Below are 20333 nucleotides of genomic sequence, written 5' to 3' on the forward strand. Positions count from 1 at the left end.
TCAAAGAATCCTGAAAAAAGTATCACAGGTTCCAAAAAAAAATAGTAAGCAGCAAAACTGTAATAAATCAGCATATTAGAATGATTTCTGAAGATCATGTGACACTGAAGACTGGAGTAATGATGCTGAAAATACAGCTGCGCATCACAGAAATAAATTACATTTTACAATATACTCACACAGAAAACACTTATTATAAATTGTAATAATATTTCACAATATTACAGTTTTTTCTGTATTTCTGATTGAATAAATGCAGCCTTGATGAGCAGAAGAGACGTCTTTAAAAATCGTAATTATTCCTAACTTCTGAATGCCAGTATAAGTAGTATTGCAAAACTGACACATTTCTTCCATTGCATTGTCATATCGCGTTCCATAACATGACCTTTGTCTTCACTTCGGTCTCCAGCTCTTGGATTATGTTTCGACAACAATTTTCTTCTCTGACAGAAACGTCGACAGCAATTTGATTGCCTGGAATCGTGTCGTGTTACTTCACGGTAAGACAGTAAAAGCTTGTTTGAAAGCTCAGCACTTTCTGTCTTCTGCCATGTTTATACAGTTGCGCGTCTTTCCTGACCCCTCAGGGCCGCCTGGCACAGGGAAGACGTCTCTGTGTAAAGGACTTGCCCAGAAACTCTCCATCAGACTGTCTGGCAGGTGTGACATCTTCATAAAAGCAGACAGGCAGCTGTAGAGCGTCCTGTGTCTATTTACCATTGTTTGTGCGTTTCCACCCTAAACAGGTATGCACACAGCCAGTTCGTGGAGATTAACAGCCACAGCCTCTTCTCCAAGTGGTTCTCAGAGGTCCGTCTGGATCCGTCTGCTCTGAAACGCTTCCTCAGATTCGTGTCTGAAACCTCATTGACATCTGACTGCTTTTACAGAGCGGGAAACTGGTCACAAAGATGTTTCAGAAGATTCAGGAGCTCATCGACGATAAAGACGCTCTGGTGTTTGTCCTGATAGACGAGGTTCTCTCTTTTTTACATCATTAATGTCCGCTCGTGTCTTTTGTTTTGTTTCATTTGACTCACTCTTGCTCAACAAAACCATTTAAACCAGTCGGTTTGTTGGCCAACAAACAGCTTTTCTCAATTAAATCTGGTCTTAACTGTTCAGACTGGTCTTAGACCACTTTAGACTGGTTTAGAAAAGCTATAAACCACGAGAACCCTTGCTTTACAGTGATATTACCTCCTCATTAACACTGTAATTCACATCCTCTAATGAATGATGATTTGATTATAAGTGAATCTGAATGATGTTTTATTGGTCGGTTGATTTCAATTCCAGTACATTTTTTCTAAAACAGCTTGGATATTTTGATATATTGATTTTTTTTTTCACCCTTTGGCATGTCTTTAGGAAGCCATTAATTGTAAAAATGTTGTTTAGGCAAAGTAATTTGGAAAATGGTGTTTTTGGTATTTAGTTCAAATCTTTGGAAATGTTATGTTTAAATATGCAAACGAGGCATTGTCTAATTAAATATGCACTAATTTGTGCATACATTTCTAGAACATTTTAGACAGGCTCTTTTTATCACTCTATAAACCACAAATTACTGTCAACAGCCAGAAAAAAATTCACCATGCTTATAGGAGTAAAACATATTTTTTAGATACAGTGAGTAAAAGTTTTAAATTAGCAACACATTTCAGCACTAAAAATGCAACCAGAAAGGATAGTCATGAAAAGTTCAGAAATTTTACTATTAGACCAATACTGTAATATTATTAAAGCATATGAAGAGTTAATTTGCAAAAACAGATAACTCCGTTTTTAACAATTTTCAAAAATCAAGTTTTTTCATTGTGCCAATTTTTCAATTAATCTCAATCAAACTGCAGTTGGGTTACTTTGATTAGGTTAAAAAATAACTAACAATTACAGCTAACTAACACAATAAAACACAATAAAAACATGATTACATAATAAAAAACATGATTTTTGAAAATGTAAAAAAAAAAGAGTTATCTGTTTTTGCAAATAAACTCTTCATATTTTAAATAGAATATAGTAATTTCAATGCCACTTAATTTAATACAAAAAACTAATTATAATTTGGTCTCAAATTTATGTACGTTCAAAAAAATCAGTAAACCTGTAAACCTTTTCCCATCACTAGACATATATAGAAGTCAAATAATAATATTTAAATCAATTAAAAATATATAATACATAAAAATATGTAATACTTAATACTTACTTAGATAAATATATCCCAAAAGGTGACTTGAGCAAGCTGTGGCATATAATATGCATTGTTCCCCCCCCCACAAAATCTGTTGTTGTGATAAGTTTGAGTGTCTGTTGCTGTTTTTACCCATATTTAGTGAAAGTACACAAACATTGCAGGTCTCTGAGGGTTAATGATGTGTGTTCGTCAGGTGGAGAGTCTCACAGCCGCGCAGAGCGCCGCTCAAGCAGGCACAGAGCCGTCTGACGCTATTAGGGTGGTCAATTCAGTTCTGACCCAGCTCGACCAGATCAAACGGTCAGTTTCTCTTCATCTGTCCCACACGGCTCACTTTCATCTACAAAGGCATGCTTGAAATCAGAACGACTATTTGCTGAATGCACGTCCCTGCTCTTCTTGTGCATGATTTGTGGTCTTTCATCAAAATATAATAACCTGCTCCAGCATTTTTCCCTTCTTGCCCTGCTTTTTATGCAACTGAATAACCTGTTGCATGTTGAAATATGTCAAATATGTAACTAAAATTCATTCGTAATTAGGGTTGCAAAAAAAAAACTTTCCAAAAATCCCTGGAATATTCCAAAAAATCCTGGAAAGTTTCCAAAATTTACTGGAAATTTTCCACCTTTTTGCAACCCTATTCGTAATCATGCAAACCTTGCGTTTTCCTCATTCAGGCACCCAAATGTTGTCATCCTCACCACATCCAACGTCACAGAAAAGATCGATCTGGCCTTTGTGGACAGAGCTGATATAAAGCAGTACATCGGCCCCCCGAGTGCCAGCGCCATCTTCAACATCTATCTGTCCTGTCTGGAGGAACTCATGAAGGTGAGCTCGTTTCCTTGAACCATTGAACATCTCTGTTCTTCTGCCGAACACAACAGTATCTATCTGAACCTTCCCTGCAGCATCAGATCATCTACCCCAGACAGCAGCTGCTGAGTTTGGAGGAACTGGGCACCATGAACTTCATGGAGAGCGACGTGACCCGTCTGAGCTTAACGCTGAGGAACATCGCCCAGTGAGTGTTTGCTTATGACGTAGCTAGTACTGAAAGTCTCAGAGAATGGATCTTCACGAGTGTCTCTTTCTGCACAGGAGGAGTGTGGGACTCAGTGGAAGAGCTTTGAGGAAAATCCCATTTCTGGCTCATGCGCTCTATGGAAAGGTACTCGTGTTGTGTGATTTTTACCACAAATAAACTGTATTTTTAGCCTTAAGGCTAAAACTGCTTATTGCTGTGATGAAAGGATGGCAACAGCATTTTTTGCATTGACATTTGTGACCCTGGAGCACAAAAGCAGTCTTAAGTCGCTGGTCAGATTTATACATAAATAAATGAGATTTCCATTGATGTATGGTTTGTTAAGATAGGACAATATTTGGCCGAGATACAGCTATTTGAAAATCTGGAATCAAAGATGATTTTCTCAATATTTAGATTTTTTTGCACAACCTAAGATTCCAGATTTTCATATAGTTGTATCTCAGCCAAATATTGTCTGATCCTAACAAACCATACATCAATGGAAAGCATAGATCATCTTTCAGATGATGTATAAATCTCAATTTCGAAAAATTGACACTTAAGACTGGTTTTGTACTCCAGGGTCACATTTAGTCAACTTGCGTTGCTTATTTCAAAAGGTAACTCAGATATTTTCTTGTAAATTAAAAAAAAAGTCTTACTTTACCAGTTACTTGAAAAAAGTAATCTGATTACGTAACTCATTTTACTTGTAATGCGTAACACTGGTAATAATATTAATATTAGGCATCATCTAATTAAATATACACTAATTTGCATACATTTCCAGAACAGAAACCCGAAATAAGCCAGGTTCAAAATTATATTAGAATTAAAGATTTTTTAATATCTATTTTTTATCACTCCATAAATCAGAAAATACTGTCAAAACAAAAGCCAAAAAAATTCATTTTAATTTTAGAAATAAAATGCTGTATGAATCAGGCGAATGATATATAAACAAACCCATCTATAAAAACCTTTAGAATAAAGATAATAATAAAACTGATTTATGTTGAAGATATATGTTGTGATTGAAATCTACAGACACAAACAGATGCAATAAAATAAACACTTAAATGTGTATTTTAGATGTTTTCTTTCCACTAGTCTGAAATAAGACGTGTTACGGAAGCAAAATCTCAAAACTGTCCAGTGAATGAGAAAACAGTGGAGCATTTTGTGCATCACAAATTTTAGAGTTGTAGACAACAGAGTTTGAATATGCAGTTTAGTCTTTGTTTGTTGTAATCACGTCTCCTCTTCTGTCTCCAGTCCTCCACAATGACAGTCGAGGGTTTTCTGAAAGCGATGGAGTGCGCCGTAGACAAACAGAGACAGGAACAGGCGAGTTTGATCAACTGTGTTTGAGCGACTGATGTTCTGCTGTTGTATCAAAACGGTTTCTTCTTGTTTTGTTAATTCAGTATGTCTGGTCCATTCACCAGCTTCATCCTAGAACAAGCCAGTGTTGTTTTATTTCACGTTTGAGAGTTTAAAACAGCACTTATCATCTGCTAGGTAACATTTTTGATATTCATAAGCTGAAGTTTTGGTGTCCTAAATCCGACTTTGAAATATGCAGTGTAGCAGCTGCTATGTGCATATGAATAAAATAATGTTATTTTTTTATGTTCAGCTTTTATATATGTATATATTTAAATAATTTAATTAAAATTAGGGGAAAAAAATCACTTCTTTTGGTTCTTTTTTTTCTGAATTGGACATAAAATGTTTTAGTCTAATCTAATTTATACATTGCAACCAGTAGGTGGCATAATGGTGCTACTGCAGGAAAAACAGCATGCATGAATGCAAGAAATGCCTCTGATAGATATTACCAGATGCACAATCACTCAGACAGCTATTCTTACTTTTATTAGAAACTATTTGAAAACCAAACCAGGTTTGTGTGCTAACAGCCTTTATTCACATTGCTTTCAGTTTTGATTTAGTTTTCAAATCCAGTCTTTAGGACTGACGTCCACATTGTCATTATGCAAGAGGTTTGTACAAATCAGATTTCATGGTTTATTTTTTATTATAATTTGCATTTTTTATGGCTGTCTGAGCAAAATCTGCCTGAACATGCAGGGTTTCTGTGGGTCTTAAGTCTTAATTCTCCCTTCCACAATCGAAGGCCTTAAAAGCTCTTAAATCAGAGCAGAAAGTCTTAAATTCAGATTCATGGCATTGAATGTTGCATGCACTGCAAACAAACTTCCTCAGTATTTTTGTTTTCAAGTACAAATATGTAAACATCCTTAAATCAAGACGCATTTACTTGAGACACAAAAAGAAGAAATTAAGTGTTATTTTCTGAGAAATTGAACAAAATGAAGTGAGTTTATGCTTAAAACGAGAACAAACATCTGTCAGTGGGGTATGAAAATGTATTTTTCATTTGATTTAAGTTTATTGTTCTGAGCCCATTGGTAGATATTTGTTCTTGTTTCAATCATAAACTCATTTTGATAAATTTCTCAGAAAACAAGACTGCGTATGTTATTTTGCTTCTCAAGTGAATGCATCTTGATTTAACAATCTTTAGACATTTTCAGATTTCAACCAAGACACAAATTCAGAGGAAGAACATGCATTTTTTTGCAGTGTGATTCAAAGTTATTTCCATATTCTAGTGTTTGGGAGCAAAGGTATTCAAACCTTAAGCTATTTTGTGTAAAAATGAATTAAAAAGTAATAGATATCAGTTCAAAGTTGTATTTTTAAACTTGAAATGTTTGCTAATACAACTCATTGTGTGATATTTACATCTAGAGACCATATCGATGTATTGTGTTGTTAAAAAGGTCTTAAATTTAAAAGGCTTAAATTGACCTTCATAAAACCTGCAGAAACCCTGAAACCGATTGTTTTGTGTCATTTCAAAGAGATTAAAGTTATAAAACACAAACTAAAATGCATAGCATTTCATTCTCCCACATGTGCATTCATTCAGAGTCAGCTTTCTCACATGTAGTTTGACCTTTCGTCGTTTAGAAACCAGTTTGACACCATATTTAAAGCGGCCTGCTTTGATGTGCTGTTTGGAAAGATTCGAGTTGTGAGAATTTGTTTTATGCGAATCCCATAATCACAAAGAGCTGCTTGATGTGTATCATCACCCGCCGATACCGGATCAAACAGGTAAACACCTGCGAGCCATCATTGTGCAGGTATCTGTAGCGCATTCTTCTGATATGATGTGAGATTAAACCGTGTCAGGCTGCAGACCAGATAAACAAACCCATAATTGCAATGTCTGCAGGCTTTTTTCTCTTCCTGACAGTTCCTCGTCCAAAAACACACAGCTGTTTGAATCTAATCAGAAAAAACATCGTCAAAAGCCTTATTGTTGCAGTGTTTTATACCGCTTTTGTGGTTGGAAACTGCCAGTGAGTTCCTAAACAAAGCAAACACTATAATGCTGCAGAATTTCTCGGGGGTTCTGGCCTCAAGCGCTGGAATATCAATAGAGCTGCCAATAGTAATACATTAGTTGAAGAGTTAATAACATGAGACATTTAAGGCTGTTCAGTAGGACTGCAGAGAGATACATGAGCTTTTGTTTGAAATAAAAGAATGATTTATGCTGCTTATTGGCAAATCAGTATTGCAAATCTCTCCCCTCTTTAAGTATTGCAACAGATCTTTTCCACACGTGCAAATGCAATATGCTTTCATCTCGTTTTTCTTTTTCTTTTTTGTCTTTCTCAAACTAATTGATAATGAAAAATGTTCCTGTGGGGATCGTGCATGTTTGAATTACCAACTAGTTTTTTGCATTTTCTGAAGAAAGTGGTTGCTGTCTGGCTTAAGTGAAAAAAATCTTTCTTTTTTATTAACCAAGATATTAAAATTTTGCTTAACTTATTAAAAAGAACACATTTAAAATTCACTTTAAGCATACAAGCTATTTTGTTTTTAGTGTTTATTTGTTTTCTTTGTTTTTTTTAAAGAACATACAATGTAAAAAAATTCAAAGTTGTACATAAAACAGATTATTAGAGTATGTTTTACTTAAAAAAAAAAACGTTTAATTCAATATGTTACTATTTCTTTGTAACTGTTAGTGAAATTTACTAGTAATTTCTAAGTGAAAATTGTTTCTACTTGTTTCTAGATTTATAATATCAGCCATTTCTTGGTTATTAGCCTTAATGTAAAAATTATTATTTATCGGCTGATATTTAATTCTAAATAAAAACTATTTACTTTAGTTTTTAGAGTGTATTAATTTTCTTTAAGTAGTATACATTTATATTATTGGCCATTTATCAGTTATTGGCCTTACTATTATTTATTGGCCGATATTTAATGTTTAATACGAAATAAAAACTAATTCAGTTTTTAGAATGTATCAATTTTCTTTATATAGTCGATTTACAATAATGGCCATTTATTGATTATTGGCCTTAATTTTAAAATTATTATTTATTGGCTGATATTTATTATTTAATTTGAAATAAAAATTGTTTATTTTAGTTTTTGGTGTATCAATTTTCTTTAAGTAGCATAGATTTATAATATCGGCCATTTATCGGTGATTAGCCTTAATGTGAAAATGATTATTTAGTGGCCGATATTTATTATTTAATTCAAATAAATATATTTACTTTAGTTTTTAGAGTATCAATTTTCTTTAAGTAGTATAGATTTATAATATCGGCCATTTATCGGTAATTGGCCATAAACAGGAAAATACTAATTATAGTAGTTTAATACCATTTAGTATTTAAAAATCAGCCTTTTCTGTCCCAATCACAAAGGGATTATTCAGCTGTTGTTTCTAGTATCATATGTCAGTGTGAAACAAGTTCAGCTTCTCAGATAGCAACATTCTGATGCTGAAATCCTTGGGTTCAGGTCTGGTGTCATGTGCGTTGCTTCGGATGCATCTGCTGAATGACTAACATGCTAAATGTGACGATACCATCAGGAAAGAGAAAGACGCAACCATAGAGGAGCCGGCTTTGGATTTCAGCATCTGTGTAACTCATCAGAGACGTTAAACCACAAGCTGCCACGGGTTGAGAGTTTGTAAAGTCCCAGAGACGAATATGTGGAACAACATCACAAGCATGCTGAGGAGAGAGAGTAATAACAGAGTTTCAGTTGAGCTGTCATCAAGTGGGCGATTACATGTCATCAGCGGCGCCTGAAGAGTGATGATCTTTCCATTGTACTGCCTTCAAATCTGAATTAGCATTTTTGTTCTGAATTTTCTCATTGCATCAAGTGCAACATAATTAGTCATGTCAATCTTCCACTGTAAGTACACTAGATGCTTTCCTGAGGTTGTGCTGGTGTTTAGAGAGCTCCAAAAGTTGGAAAAATGCATCATCAAACACTCATTTAGAGATTTTTACTTTTTGTAGAGAAAATGTGTGTTGTTTGAAAATTCTAAAATTGAAAATTGTTTGAAAGTGTAGATGTTGCTCAGATCCCTCTGTCAGTGTAAGAAAAGTACAATCGGCAAATGTTGCATTTTGATTGATACACCAAAGTTAAATACTTGGTGTAATAAGTTCTTACCAAACACCTACAATGACCCCAAAAATTGTTCAGACATGCAAGTAATTTGAATCTAAATGCTCTTGCTTTTAGGGAAAATATGAGACAAATGCTGCAGGACCTTTTCTCTTCACTAACATCACTTTTATTCATCATTTTGCTCGGTGTGTTTGAATCCAGTGATTTTTAATGGATGTTTGAAGTCAGTTCTCCTCAAGTGTCTGTCAAGCAGAGGAACTGCCGGTATACTGTAAGAACTGAGGGCCTGTTTACACCTGGTCACTCAATGCGTTTTCTCTGATCGAATAGCTATCTGATTTGTTAAAACAGTTCTATTTACACTTGATTATGTGTTGTTGAGCGTCTGCGACTTACTTTCAGTTTCATTTGCGGCAGTTTGCCAAAGACTAGATATATACCAAAGACGGTGCATTCAATGGAAGCCCGTTTCCACCACTGAATAAAAAAATAAAAAAAGGTAATTGCGAATGCATTCATTCTATTTATTTTGTTTTGTTTTATTCATTCATTCTTTAGTTTGTTCATTCATTCATTATTTTTAATTTATTTTATTCATTCATTCATGCAATTTCAATCTATTTTTTGTTTGTTTATTCATTCAATCATTTTATTTCATTTAGTTTATTTTATTACACTTTATCTATTTGAGTCTGTAGATTTTATGATACTGTGGGTAAAAAAAAACTTACACCAAACTTTACAAATGTATTGCAATTTACAGAGCAGTTTGTTGATATATATTTAACATTTTATGTTGTAGTATTTTCTGATTGATGCAGTTATAAAAAGAGGTATTCAAAATCCCCTCTATAAAATCCACTGAATAAAAAAAATAAAAAAAGGCAATTGCGAATGCATTCATTCTATTTATTTTGTTTTGTTTTATTCATTCATTCTTTAGTTTGTTCATTCATTCACTATTTTTAATTTATTTTATTCATTCATTCATGCAATTTCAATCTATTTTTTGTTTGTTTATTCATTCAATCATTTTATTTCATTTAGTTTATTTTATTACACTTTATCTATTTGAGTCTGTAGATTTTATGATACTGTGGGTAAAAAAAAACTTACACCAAACTTTACAAATGTATTGCAATTTACAGAGCAGTTTGTTGATATATATTTAACATTTTATGTTGTAGTATTTTCTGATTGATGCAGTTATAAAAAGAGGTATTCAAAATCCCCTCTATAAAATCTTTTAACTCTAAATATCAACCAAATGAAACGAGTTTTGAACCTGTCTTCATCCGATGTTCAGATTTCAGTTCGGGAAATGTTGCAAATGAGTGCATATTTAATTAGATAATGCCTTATTTGCATATTTACACATAACATTTCAGAAAACCTGTCTTAATGTACTGTGATTGATCAACTGAGGAAGTATGTTGATATCGGTAAGATTTCTGCTCGGTTCATCTGTTGGTGTGGCACGTGTCCGGTAGGGGGCAGCAGTGATGCTGAAGGGGGCCGGACTGAAGGTGCGCGTTTCTCCAGCACTTCACTTTGCTTCACATCTTCATTTGCGGCGGATCATCCACTCGTGAGGTCCAACGACAGACGCTTTTCTTTACTCCTCTGTGTTAAAGCGTCGCAGTGATCGGGAGTCGCGCGCTAAATGCCGCTCGTGTGTTTGCGGAACCTGCGGGATTTGCCTTTTAATTTCTCTGAACGGGATATGATGTGCAACTGTGAGATGCACGAGCTCTCTTAACCACAGCAGTGATACAATGGGGAAACTTCACTCAAAACATGGTGAGTTACACATCTTCAAGATACATAATCGCAAAATATGTGTGCACGCGTATGTTTATTGCGTTAAAATAACGTTACTGTCTCTTAGAATGATTTTGATCTAGTTCTAAAATATAAAGATAGCTTTTAACTTTTTGTATTGTTTCTTTAATTACTTTTTCCTAATGTTTTTAAGTGTTGAAAGGCAAAAATTGCCATCTATTTTTATTATTATTATTATTATATACAATGGAATCGAATTCATTTCTTACAGATCAGCAGAATAAAAGTTCTAAGATCAGAAATGCCATTATTTTAAGATTTTTACATCATGAAAGTAGCTTCGTTAGGTATAATTACTAAATCAGTTAGTATTTGGGCATTTTAATTTAAAATAATTTAAAATCGTTTTTTTTTTTGTTGATAAAAGACATTTATATGCCCTAATCCTATCCATGAATGCTCTTGAAATGCACAAACATAAATGTTACTGTTAATAATACTCAGATTTTTTGTCTTTGGGATGCAGCTTGCAAACGTCGGGAAAATCCTGAAGGTGAGTTTTGCATTTTACACAGTTTTGAGTCTATTTTTGTTATGCATGAACTATTAATGTCTTGGATGTTGCAGAACATTTCCTAATGCTCCTCAAATCCACTTTCAGGGGATAGTTTTGTTGTGAACGGCTTTATTTCAAGAAGAGGAGCTGAAGAAGGCGAGAGATACGACACAAATCTGAAAGATTATAAGGTAAGAAATGCTTGTTTTTGTGCATTTGCTTCTGAGTCTGTCTGGTTATCCATCATAAGGTGAGTTAAGGCTGTGCAGTTAAGGCGCAATGCTGCATAAAAGCCAGACTGAAGTATAGCTGTGTAAATGTGTTTATGCTGCCTCTGAGCAGCATTGAACAGTGTGTAAAGATGCCTGAATGCCACTTCAGAAGCGCTTCTGTGCCAATTTGCAGGGGAAAAATTCAGCAATACATCGGCATCTGTCTTCTAAGGAAGCATCCTAACTGAAATCGAGCACAATATCTGACCGTTCTACAAACAAAAAGCACTTCTCTTGGAAAACCCAACTAATTTAAATCCATTTTTCCAAAGATTGTAGCATATGCATTAGGGCTGGGTTGAAAATACAGATTTTAATCGATTATTTTTTTTGATGAACCAATATCGATTTTTACATTCCAAGAATCAATCTATGCTGTTTTCAGTCGATGTGTGAACAAAACTTAATGAAACATTATTTGTAGCACCTCCCCTGCAATAAGTTTCAAAAATCGTTGTTACTTTTGATGTGAAACAAAGTCTCAGCTTTCAGATTCTGTCTATTTTATCATGAACCGATCACATCTTCCTATTTACTACTAGTTATAACACCAAATAAACATGAATGAACAATAGAAAGTGTTGAAAGAAACCGATCAACTTACTGAAACGAATCCTGTCTCATGTAATGACTCAATCAGGGTTTCAATCGTGGAAAGATGTCAATAAAACAGCATGTGATCAGTATGTCACGTAACGTCACATTTACCTCAGGAAAAGCCATTCAGTGACCATAAATTCGATAGCTAGCTAAAAAAAAAAAAATCACTCTAGAAAAGGGTATTTTGCTAAATATGTGCACTATATTATATATTCATTATATTTTTACTTAACCTGTTCTTAAATATCTAATGCATGTTTGAAAAAATGAAAACAAGTTATGACATCCACGGTTAAAATGTTTATATTTCAACAACAAACTGGAGTAGAAACATAATTATGTCATTAAAAAGTTATTTTAAATATATTATTAATTATAATAATTTGATTATAAAAATGGCCTTATGTGCAATTTTTTATTTAATTTTTTAATGTATGTTTACAGATATAATAAATATATATATTATAATATAAATATATTATGAAATTTTTTTTTTGCTTGTAAAAACTGGCTAATTTTGTAATGTTTGTTTACAACATTATCACTTTAATTTAATAATGTACCAACTGACAGGGTTTATCGAGTAGTTTACAGCATTAGTTGAGAGAGATTTTTTTCTTTACCTGATTGTCTATATATCCAAATGAATCGAGATCGAATTTGAATCGAATAGCAAGCTTGTGAATCAACGTCAAATTGAATCATGAAATTTGTCTCAATACCCAGCCCTAGTTTGCATGCTGCTAAGAGTTTCTAATAAGCATAAATATACACAGCAGCAACGAATACTAAGAAAAACTGTTGTTTTAGCACTGTTTTTAGCATTTGTGGTGCATTATGGGATTGCTTTCTTCTCAAAGGGTGCATTTGATGCTGCCTTACCATTTGGCCCATATATGTGACCCTGGAGCACAAAAGCAGTCTTAAGTCGCTGGGGTATATTTGTAGCAATAGCCAACAATACATTGTATGGGTCAAAATTATAGATTTTTCTTTTATGCCAAAAATCATTAGGATATTAAGTAAAGATTATGTTCCATGAAGATATTTTGTAAATTTCCTACCGTAAATATATTTGATTAGTAACATGCATTGCTAAGAACTTCATTTGGACAACTTTAAAGGCGATTTTCTCAGTATTTAGATTTTTTTGCACCCTCAGATTCCAGATTTTCAAATAGTTGTATCTCGGCCAAATATTGTCCGATCCTAACAAACCATACATCAAACAGATGATGTATCAATCTCAATTTCGAAAAATTGACCCTTATGACTGCTTTTGTGCTCCAGGGTCACAAATGGTATCTTAGAGACTAGATTTGCTATGATTTTATAAAAGTAACCCATGAAATCCCTGAAGCGTCTCAGAATGGACTATTCAGCTGTAAGAGAGACGCTGCTGCAGCTTTTTCCCTGTATCTTGGTCAAATCGCTCAAGAATCCAGACGTGAGCTGCACCGCAGAAGGAACACAGAGAGCTGCTGCTGCTGTTGTTTTAGTCGTGTTTGGCAGCGGGACAGCGCCGCTGTGGTTGTTCCCTGGTGGGATTGATGGGTTTTGACGTGCCGTTCCCTGCGGGGAGGTTTGGCGTCGGGACTGTGACATCAGCGGCGGGCGTTGAAGGTGCAGAACCAGAGGCTTTTGTGATTGACAGCTGTTTTAACTAACAGCTGAGAGTCGCGGTTAGTTCTGGACAGTCGTGCATAACATCTGCGTGAACAGCGTTGGGATTATACAGTGATTTACAGGAGTGTGAGATTACCAGATTTTATTTTTTATGTCTATGCAGTTGATTTTTTGCTCTTTCTCCTCCACCTGAGGACTTTTGTCTCATTCTTTGACCATACAATACTGCTATTTTCTGGCATGTTTTATAACATAAGACAGGTTGACAGCCCTAACCTTAGTGATTCATAGCAAAGAATAACACGACTCATGGCATACGTATGTCAGTAACACTGTTCTGTTCATACTACACAATATTGCAATGATTTTAATGCACTTTTTACTGCACTTGTTGAGACAGAGATTTATTAGTGTCTCTCGTTTAAACTTAAGTAATAAAAACACTGTTAGAGCTTGTTTGAATCATTTCTGTGGATGGGTTCAAAATGTCCATTTCAAAGAATCAATTCTAAAGTCAGTCTCAAAAAAATCTCTGAATTGATTAATTGAGAAGTTCACAGGAATGAATAAAACCAACTCTTACAAGTTTGTTTGAATTATTTGTGTGGATGGGTCAAACTGTCCATTTCAAAGAATCAATTCATTGATTTAGACAGATATTCACAGGAATGAATCAGACTGACTCACCTTAACAAGTTTGTTTGATTCATTTCTGTGGAAGGGTTAAAAATGTCAAATTTAAAAGAATCAATCCAAAAGTCAATCAATCGCAGTTGATTAGAGTGAACAGACTCTAAAATGTTTGTTTGAATTATTTCAGTGGATGGGTTTAAACTGTCCAAGATTTCAAAGAATCAATTGAAAATTCAATCACAAAAATCTCAGAATTGATTAATTGAAATGAACAGAAATCCACAAGAACGAATCATATAGACTCTTAACAAGTTTGTTAAAATTATTTCTGTGGGTGGACTCAAACTGTCCATTTTAAAGATTCAACTCAAAAGTCTTTGGATTTATTTGCAATGGACAGAAGTTCACAGGAATGAAACAAACCAACTCTAACTCTAAGTTAGTGTGAATCATTTCTCAAGATGGGTTCAAAATATCCATTTCAATGAATCAATTCAAAATTCACTCTCAGAAATCTCTGAATTGATTCTTTGAAATGGACAGAAGTCCACAGGAATGAATCAAACCAAAAGTCAATCAATCGCAGTTGATTCATTGAAGTTGACAATACACATGAATGAATCAAACCAACTCTTAATTAGTTTGAATCATTTCTCTCTGAAATTATTCTTTGAAATGGACAGAAGTTCACAGGAATGAATCAAATCGACTCACCAGTTTGTTTGATTCATTTCTGTGGAAGGGTTAAAAATGTCAAATTTAAAAATATCAATCCAAAAGTCAATCAATCGCAGTTGATTAATTGAAGTTGACAAAAATACACAGGAATGAATCAAACCAACTCTAAATTAGTTTGAATCATTTCTCTCGGAATTGATTCTTTGAAATGGACAGAAGTGCACAGGAATGAATCAAACCAACTCTAACTCTGTTTGATTCATTTCTGTGGATGGTTTCAAACTGTCCATTTCAAAGAATCGGTTCAGTAAGTCGACCTCAAAAGTCTCAAAAGAACTGATTCATTGAAATGGACAGAAGCCGATGTGTCTCATTATGTCAGACTCTCATCTGTGCAAGGCTTTGCGTCATTTCAATTAGTCTCCGAAGGATGCTGAAGGACGTCATAGTAAAAAGACTCTAACTGATGATTAACCTGCTCTATTAGAAGCCCTATAAAAGCCCTTCCCGGCATGAATGGGAAAGTTATTTGGGAAAATCTGACAGCGGCCTTGAGGGGAAACCATTAATGGGCAGGTCCAGGGTTTGATTTCATCAAAGTTTTGGCTCCGGTTTGTGTTTTGTCAGTCGTCAAGTCGACTCTTTGAAACTGTGAGCAAGAGCGCGGGAGACTTTTGATTTGCGATAAGATGCGTTTAGGTTGTTTATTTCGGGTGGATGAAGTGAAAGAGGCACTTTCGAACCAGAGCTTTTGATTCGAGTCCATTTCAGGTCAGAGTTTGGTTGATGTGAAACTCTGGTTTGGACCGAACAATCAAACCATGAGTCACTAGACTGAACTAGTTTGATTTATTTCTCTCAATTGGTTCAGATGGTTCATTTCATTGAATCAATTCAAAATTCAATATCAGAAGTCTCTGAATCGATTCTTTGAAATGGACAGAAATGAATCAAAGTGAAAGGTCAAACAATCAAACCATGAGTCACTTGATTAATTGAACTAGTTTTGTTGCATAACTTGTTGCAGTTTAGATCACAACAAGCATTTTCTTGTGCTGCCATCTCACTTTTGGAATTTAGTTGCAAATTAATCTGCAATTTCTCATATTGTGCATATTCATGTCTATAAGCAAACAAAACGAATGCATGTGTGCATGTGAACTAGGCTTATGAATCACGCTGCTGTCTAATCTGCTCTTTGTGATTTTTGAAAACACTGTAATCACAGTTTTGTGCTGCCATGTTTATTCTGCAGTAAACTGAATCCTCTTTAGCAATATCTTCATGAGTTGCAGCTATAACTAGTCATTGTTGTGGGAGCGGAGCACGTTTGATTGAAGTTTTTTGGAGTTGCTTCATTCTGTTTCCCGTGATCAGCAGCTGCAGCCTGTAAACTGTGTACTAAATATTACATGAATAGTTCACATTTTGTCAGCATTTACTAACTCTCATATTGCATTGGATTGTGAATTTTACCGTCAAGTTCCTATAAAGTACAAAAGAAGTGTTATACTCGCATTGGGTGAAAATTGCACTGTTGAGAGAGAGAAAAAACATTGGTGCATAAGTCACACTTTATTATTACATTCAGAAATAATGTTAAATACTGGTAAATAAAACAAAACTTTGCACATTGTAAACATGTATTTTAGTTACCTCTTTCCACAACAAATAATTTTTTAAATGCACAATTAAAAGCACAATTAAATGCTATTGAGAACAGAAAAGGAATGAAAAATATAAGTTTAAAATAGACACAATTCAGTCATTCATTCATGCATTATAAACGAATATTTATTTATTATAACGAACAATATTTATTTTTTATATTGTTTTGCATGCTTGACATTAATTGCATTATATAAGTCACTTTGGAAAATAAGTCAGCACGTTTCAGATGATTTTGTATTCAGGAAAATACAGTAATCATGTACAGTAAGACTTCTGAGTAAATGATGGCAAAATCTTAATTTTTTGTCATTTTTCACTTTATTTTTTTATTAAAAATGAGTTCACTGGGCTCTTGAAGTTTAGGCTGGAAAAACGGCAATGTAAATATTTATTGTGCCAATCTATTCTACAGTATTTGAAACCTCTTCATGTTTCGAACATGAGAACGAGTTTATTTCTGTCTCTGTTTCTCTTCGTAATAGTGAGGAATCGTGCCATGCTGGTTTATAATGCAGTTGAGCTGGTGTAAATTATTTTCCAGACCTCATATAAAAAAATCTTTTTATAGACTGTCTACATGTCATTTCTCTTTGATGCTGCAACGACTCCATACATTTCTTGTTACCATAATTTCCTCTGATTAAAGTCGTTCAGTTGCGTAAGTGTAAGTCGAATCGAATGTCGTGATTTTGTCGCTCATCTCTAGGGATGCATTGACATTTGTCGAGCCGCTCGTAGTGTTGTATTGTCATTATAAGTGCGGTTTAACTCTGCGCCCCAGAGCAGCTGTAATTCTGTCCTCTAAATGAACTGAAAGCAGACACCTCCACACGGACTGATGCTCGTGCTCGCGGAAAACCAGAGCAGATATATCATCTGACACTCAGTGTTTAGGAATCTCTGTAAGGATGACGTATGTCTGGATTACATCAATGAAGTATATGAGTGCTTTGTTTTCTACCTCACCTCGCTTTTTACGATACAATACAGTTTCAGAGCAGCTTCACAGTAATAAACAAGAAAATAACAGAATCATGCAAACTCCAACTTTAGTTTTCTATGCACAGAACATACCATGTTGGTCACATTCTTTGTCATTTTATAGGAATTTTCAGATTTTAATACATTTGAAGCTCCATTAACAGCATTTATGGCATAAAATCCATTACCACCAAATAGTTTCAGCTAATCTTTAATTTTTTTAAAGCAAATATCACAGTAAAGGACAGCAAAAGAGTTTAAACCTCGTATTTTTTGTTGGAGGCCTTTAAATTATTCATTTTATGATTTGATTTGTATAGTTTTATAAATTATTAAGGCTGCTTTTTTTAAGCAGATAAACTGTATAATTCCCACAAATGGTGTTTTCTCCATGCAAACAGTCTCTTTCTGTGTAATCATGACGTAACTTAACATGCAAATATTAGTAAGTGATTCTGTCACATTAAAGGAATAGTTCAGCCAAAACTGAAAATTAGCTGTAATTTTACTCACCCTCAGGCCATCCAAGATGTAGACGAGTTTGTTTCTTTGTTTTGGACTGTTTGATCTGTGCAGATTTCTCTCGTGATTCAGACCAGACCACTTTTTCACCGGAGGAAGCGTTATTATGGATTATGGACTCGTATTTTAGTTAAAAACGTCTTAATGCTGGATTTGTTTCAGCTTTTGTCTTCTCCAGATGTTAACTGATGGACTGGAGTGCTGTGGATTACTTGTGGAGTATTGTGATGTTTTTATCAGCTGTTTTGACTCTCATTCTGACGGCACCCATTCACTGCAGAGCATCCATTGCTGAGACACTGATGCAATGCTACATTTCTCCAAATCTGATGAAGAAACAAACTCATCCTAATCTTCTACATCAATATGGCCTGACGGTGAGAACATTTCCAGCAAGCTTTAAGTTTTGTGTGATCTACTCCTGTAATCTTATGTTAACATGTATAATGTGCATGTTAAAGTTGCATGGCTGTGCTTTCAAACCGCATAGGGTGATTTTCATGTTCATGGCAGCTGTAGTTCATAAAAGATGATTCAGAGATGGAGAATTGTAGACATTTTTCCAGATGCACAGCGACCGTTGATTTACATTTGTTTAGTGAATTTGTCACTAAAATAAACAACACTATCAGCGGCACAATCAGGATTTCATGTTCAGTGCATACATTTATTCAAAGAACCTTTTAAAAAGCAACAGTGGAAGAGTCAAATTTATTTTCCGGCCACAGATGCTGTTGAAACCACTTAAAGGGGTCATATGATGCGATTTCAATTTTTCCTTTCTCTTTGGAGTGTTACAAGCTCTTGGTGCATAAAGAAGATCTGTAAAGTTGCAAAGACTAAAGTCTCAAATCCAAAGAGTTTGCATAACGCCGCCCAAATGTTCGCGCAAAGAAAGAAGGCGTAACTTTTATTCTCGCTGTAGTATTGTTGCTGCCGCCGCCGCCGCTGCCATGACGTGAAGACGATGTGTGTTTTGTTGTGAAAGCGAAACTACTTTGTTTGGTCTTCCAAAAGAGGACACGACTAGAAATCAGTGGTTAAGTTGTATTTACAACACTGTTCCAGAACAGTTCAACCCAAATATTCAGATTTGTGCAGCACATTTTATGGAGGACTGTTTCCTGATCCTGGGAGAGTAGACTACAATGCCATCTGTTCTGACTCACAGCCTGTAAGTACGTTTTTTATATTTAAAGAATTTGCCACTGACGATTCAAACGCGAGTTTTGAGCAGTGTAGAGTAGCGCTTGTTGTTTGTCATTTCTCCGATCACAATTGCATACATGGTTTTATGTTTACGAGGCGCGATGCAACGCAAAGCGTAAAAAGACAGTATAAGTCATTATAATCCATAATTATGTCCCCACTGGATGCAACGAATTCCTCGTTTATAATGGGTTTTTTAATGTTTTTGTCTCATCGCTCCGGCCTGATAGGGTATCATCACAGTATGGTAGGGGCGTAACATTTCCGTCTCACGCTTGAGGTATTCGGCTAATCACAACGCACTGGATAGCTGGCCAATCACAGCACACCTCGCTTTTTCAGACCGATGAGCTTTGTAAAAATCGACGCGTTTCAGAAAGGTGGGGCATAGAGGAGAAACAATAATGTACAGTATGTGGAAAATAATGTGTTTTTTTAACCTTAAACCGCATAAACACATTTCATTACACCAAATACACCAAATAATGTTCTTTTTAGCAGCATCATATGACCCCTTTAATTCGCACTAAACCCAGAACATTCCTTGAAATTAATGGAAAAGAGGGATTGTGTCTGGCTGCCTTTTAAAGTCAGCTTTAGGATTTGGATTAGAAAAGGGCCAGATCCGGCGTTCGGTCGGCCCCCTCCCCCCCCCAGGCCCAGCCCATTGTCAGGGAAGCGGAGGGAATGGGATTCTTTAGCTGCCTGGCCGCGACTTCAAAGCGCGGAGCTGGGAGTTATTAAAGCTCTCTGATATCACTGGAGCCACGGGTTCATGCGCCGCGGATCTGGGGGAAGGGCAGAGACAGACGGGTGAGTATCCCGAGGGTTTTCCTGGTGTGGAGCTCCTGAGTATTAACTCTGAAAGCCATTTGTGTTCAGTGAGCAATAATGAGCTCATTAGTTGCTGTCAGTTTTTTCTTAAAGGAAGATCATGTCGTTCCAAACGTGAATGACTTACTCATGCATCTTTATCAGGGTTATTATCGTTAACTAAAACTAAAACCAAAACCATAATTTGTTTATTTATATATATATATATATATATATATATATATATATATATGAAGA

General features: G+C 35.0%; 2 protein-coding genes across 2 annotated transcripts in view; both read left to right on the plus strand.

The window, feature by feature from the left end:
- The window catches only part of LOC107659068 (pachytene checkpoint protein 2 homolog), a 10077-nt gene extending 5467 nt beyond the window's left edge, over nt 1-4610 (plus strand). Inside the window, exons 7-13 of the mRNA XM_016447881.1 lie at nt 750-813; nt 894-980; nt 2400-2506; nt 2887-3040; nt 3121-3233; nt 3311-3380; nt 4515-4610. Of these exons, the coding sequence (XP_016303367.1) occupies nt 750-813; nt 894-980; nt 2400-2506; nt 2887-3040; nt 3121-3233; nt 3311-3380; nt 4515-4610 (691 nt within the window). The remainder of the gene's footprint in view (nt 1-749; nt 814-893; nt 981-2399; nt 2507-2886; nt 3041-3120; nt 3234-3310; nt 3381-4514) is intronic.
- A 5689-nt stretch (nt 4611-10299) lies between these two features.
- LOC107659078 (protein naked cuticle homolog 2-like) overlaps nt 10300-20333 on the plus strand; it is a 46504-nt gene continuing 36470 nt past the window's right edge. The window contains exons 1-3 of the mRNA XM_016447892.1: nt 10300-10532; nt 11041-11067; nt 11176-11261. Of these exons, the coding sequence (XP_016303378.1) occupies nt 10508-10532; nt 11041-11067; nt 11176-11261 (138 nt within the window). The 5' untranslated portion in view covers nt 10300-10507. The remainder of the gene's footprint in view (nt 10533-11040; nt 11068-11175; nt 11262-20333) is intronic.

Source organism: Sinocyclocheilus anshuiensis, unplaced genomic scaffold (genome assembly GCF_001515605.1).
Source record: "Sinocyclocheilus anshuiensis isolate Anshui unplaced genomic scaffold, SAMN03320099.WGS_v1.1 scaffold411, whole genome shotgun sequence".
In the NCBI taxonomy this organism is placed as follows: Eukaryota; Metazoa; Chordata; class Actinopteri; order Cypriniformes; family Cyprinidae; genus Sinocyclocheilus; species Sinocyclocheilus anshuiensis.